General features: G+C 32.9%; 1 protein-coding gene across 1 annotated transcript in view; it reads left to right on the top strand.

Moving 5' to 3' along the window:
* Positions 1 to 4,269, top strand: part of LOC117113950 — a 19,414-nt gene that overhangs the window by 5,419 nt on the left and 9,726 nt on the right. The window contains exons 3-5 of the mRNA XM_033257464.1: positions 1,850 to 2,113; positions 2,803 to 2,889; positions 3,613 to 3,752. Of these exons, the coding sequence (XP_033113355.1) occupies positions 1,850 to 2,113; positions 2,803 to 2,889; positions 3,613 to 3,752 (491 nt within the window). The remainder of the gene's footprint in view (positions 1 to 1,849; positions 2,114 to 2,802; positions 2,890 to 3,612; positions 3,753 to 4,269) is intronic.

Genomic DNA, 4,269 nt, shown 5'->3' with positions numbered 1-4,269 from the left:
CAAGGTAATTCAACAGAAGGACGCACATCTCCGTTCTCGAACATAGCGCGTGCGTACAGTCCTTTGATCTTTACTGTGGCATCGACAATCCGATACTAGTTGCGAGTACAGCCGTCAATTATTAGTCTATGCGTGCCATTCGTTTCATGGTGTTAGTTTTTATTTTATTAATTTTGGGTACTTCGCAATGCCTGTTACATCTGATTTATTTTGACCGCGAGCTTGTTAAATGCTTCTATAAACTGCAATTTGGTTTGTGAAAATTGACCAAGAAAATTAAAAGTTGTAGCAATTTAAAATTTACGAATTTTATAAAATTTCATGTTCTTATGTAACACTGTTATTTTGACAATGTTGGCATAAGGTGCCGAAAACAAACATTTGAGTATATACAGAACATTTATTAATTTTTTCTGCGAAGTGAGTCTCATGAACGACAATTCACCACAATTTTGGTAAAATTAATGTTGAAATGAATATAATTTCAGTCTAATGTTACTGCAAAATATCATTAGGCCTTTGTAATCACCGCATGACACGCGATTATCATGACAACTAACGCGCGTGAGTAAATCATCACGTACGCTGATGGTTTATGGCCTGGTTGCTATGGTTTTTGTGACGTTCAGCGTGTAGGGACGCACGTGCGCCTAGAATGTCGATGCCAGAGTTACAACCTTTGATGTCCCGAGATGTGCGTCCTTCTGTTGAATTGCCTTGGTTTGATCACATTGCCTGAATTTGTATTGGCAGTTATAATTTATCTAAACATAAGTATTGTATAATGTAATCTGGCATGCTGTGTATGGTCCACTATTTTTCAGTCTCAGTAGGAGTTCTACAGGTAATTACTACTTTTATGCATTTTAATTTGTTTCATCAATAGTTCATCAAGTGTACTCATGCTACAGACTATTAACATTTTATAATGTATATTTAAGTTTATACTATCAAATTTTATTTGACAAAAAAGTGTATGCATACAGTATAATATAGTCATGGTGTGCCTATATATGGTCATGATGTGCCTATATATGGTCATGATGTGATGTCATCATGACTATATTTAGGTATGTCACATATTTTTGTCAAATAAAATTTGATAGTCTAATGAATTATCCTGCCAACACCACAGATATGTTTTCTACATTAAGCGTAACTGTAACCATAGTAATGACCTTTTAACAATTAAAGTAGCTACATTATGAGAGAAATTTGTAAGAGAACTGTTTACAAACTTTTAAGGAATGCAAATGATTACATAAATTACCAAAATAAACATTGTTATAATAAGGATATAATGATATGTCTCTAGAATACTGCGGATACTCACAGAAACATGAGAAATCATGAATATGATGATATGTCTGAATTTGTCCTATCATTTACTACAGTATTATTAAATTAGAAAATGGATTACTGTTTAGTAAAACACCGAAAAAAAAAAAGCTCAATACAAATTAATATGACAAAGTACTTCCCATAAAACATTTCTAATTACCTCTAAAAACATAACTAATTACCTTATTTCACCTTCCAGGTATTATTGATTTTACTATGTTATGGTATTTGCATTGTGGCAAATATGATGTGTACATTGACAAATCGCTATAATATCTAAATTAAAATATAAATGTATATACATTTAATAAAATCGTAAAGCACTATACAGTTAATATTTAATATTTACAAATACTGTAGTTTGAATATATTTATACTAAAAGTTGAGGCATATAAGAAATAATCTATCTTCATTGACCTTTAACCTGGCATGCACAGTTGAAACTACAAGAGTAGGCCTGTGTTTGATGTAATTTTGATTAGATTTTTTTTCAATTAAATGCTGTAGGCCTTGAATCCGATGAAGAGGGAGGACCGTTGGTGCGGAAATCGTCTTCCCGTCGTCGGCTATCTGCAGAGATTAAAGCTATGTACACATCCAATGCAAAGCGCCAAGAAATCACCATCCTTCACTTTAATGATGTCTACAACATCACTCAAAGGCACGTTGAACCTGTTGGGGGTGCTGCTCGATTTGCAACAATGATAAGACGCTATATGGATTTACACCCTCTTGTGTTTTTTAGCGGAGATGCTCTTAATCCATCAATAAGTAAGTGTTATATCATCTGTGTTTTTTTTTTATGTGTAGCAGTTTTTTAAGCTTTTTAAAAATGTAGTCTATTTCCTGAGTACCTACTGAATAAACCAAATTTCTGATGAATTGGCAGTGTTGTAGTAGAGAATTTATTGAAATTTGTACAATTTTGACAGATTAAAATGAAAGCAAGTCATTAAAACATCAAACCATTAACATAACACAGATATAGTACATTAATATATAAAAATAGAATATAATTTAAGACGAAATTATGTCATTTAAAAACATTAAACCATTACCATAACACAAATGTAGTGTATTGATTCTAAAAATAGAATATAATTCAAAACAGAAGTAAGTCATTAGAACATTAAAATATTACCATGACACAAATATAGTATATAATATATAAAAAAATAATATAATTTAAAACATCTTTAAATACATTATTATATTAGTCTTAGAAAATAATATGTTAGTCTTTTTTGTCTTTAAACATAGAATCTTATAAAAACATCATTAGGCCTATTTCTTATTTTCCCTTTGCTGGGCGCAAACATTTTAGAAGTACTGTACTAACTATGGTTTACTGTAAATATTCAGTATATTTGATTTTCAAAACTGAGTTTATTTTACAATAGAATATTAGCAAAATGAATAGTTTAGATATTCACATTTAATGAATATTTTGTCTTCGCCAGTGAGTAGTTTGCTGAGAGGTACTCAGATGATACCGATTCTGAATGCCATGCACGTTAAAGCGGCTGTCTACGGAAATCACGATTTCGGTGAGTAGGTCCTAAAGCCTTGCCCACGCAATCAAATGGAATGCGACAAATATGTGTGATGTGCCCATATATGGACATGATGATGTCATACTACACCCAAATATGGGCATTTGACAGTTATTTGTCAAATAAAATTTGATAGTGTTTGCAAAGCTTTACGCTTTTTTTGAGGACCCGGTCATTTACATTATTACCTAATTGTTAATTTGAAAGCTATGAATTTATCATTTAAACAGTTTTATACTGAATAGTTTGTTTTTTTTTCAAAAAAATTTATAGAGGGTGACCTTCCACTGTATCATAGTAGATTAGCTGATATTCGGAGCCCTTTTAAATATGAAATCAACTAAGTCTCTTGATTTATGAGGTTTAGGGAGTAGAGTTCCTAATTCAACTCCACTTCTAATTTAACAACATTCACTACTAATTATTTTATTGCATTGTATTACCTAACAGGGTGATAATTATTGTTGTTATTCATGTTGTTTATGTTGTTGGTCATATTTTTGTTTTTGGTACATTTCTTGTTTTTTTTTTTTAATTATTATTATTTATTCTTTATTATTTTTAGATTAAAAATAATAGCAAAAAATATAAGAGGAAATACAGTAGTGATAAATGTTCCAGTTTACATGCTTCCTTTACTTAACAAGTATGAAACAATAAATACCAGTATCTATTATTCAGCATTGATAAATTTGAAATTATGTTTTACACTCTTAGATTTCGGTATTGATGAGCTTCAAGACTTTGTGAAGGAAACTGATTTCCCGTGGTTGTTAAGTAACGTAATTGATGACTTCACTGGCTGTCCTCTTGCTGATGGAGTCGTTTCAGAGATTCTTCACTGGAGGGGCACAAAGGTACTAGGTCATAATGGAACTGCACGGTTGCAGAGCGTTAATGGACCATTCTCCTAGGCCCCGTCCCTTGAATATTGCTGCTAAATTCCCACAAAAACGACAGTGTAAAAACATACGCAAACATATGCGTTTGTGTGACAACCTGTGTGTCTGTTGGACACGCGCATATTCCTGGTACTACATGCGCGTATTCCTGGTACTACACGTGCATATTCCTGGTACTACACACGCATATCCCTGGTACTACACATGCATATTCCTGGTACTGCACGCACCAATTCCTGGTGCTACACATGCATATTCCTGGTACTACACGCGCATATTCCTGGTACTACACACGCATATTCCTAGTACTACACACGGATATTCCTTATACTACACGCACATATTCCTGGTACTACACACGCATATTCCTGGTACTACACGCGCATATTCCTTGTACTACATGCGCATGTTCCTGGCTCTGTTCTGATTGGTCAGTTGTTAAGTTTGATTGATACTCCGGACAGGTACATTG

This window comes from Anneissia japonica, unplaced genomic scaffold (genome assembly GCF_011630105.1).
Source record: "Anneissia japonica isolate Jap-2015-1 unplaced genomic scaffold, ASM1163010v1 scaffold288221_len503873_cov180, whole genome shotgun sequence".
NCBI classification, from domain to species: domain Eukaryota; kingdom Metazoa; phylum Echinodermata; class Crinoidea; order Comatulida; family Comatulidae; genus Anneissia; species Anneissia japonica.
The sequence above is the reverse complement of the archived record's forward strand: the minus strand, read 5'-3'. Positions and strand labels throughout refer to the sequence as shown.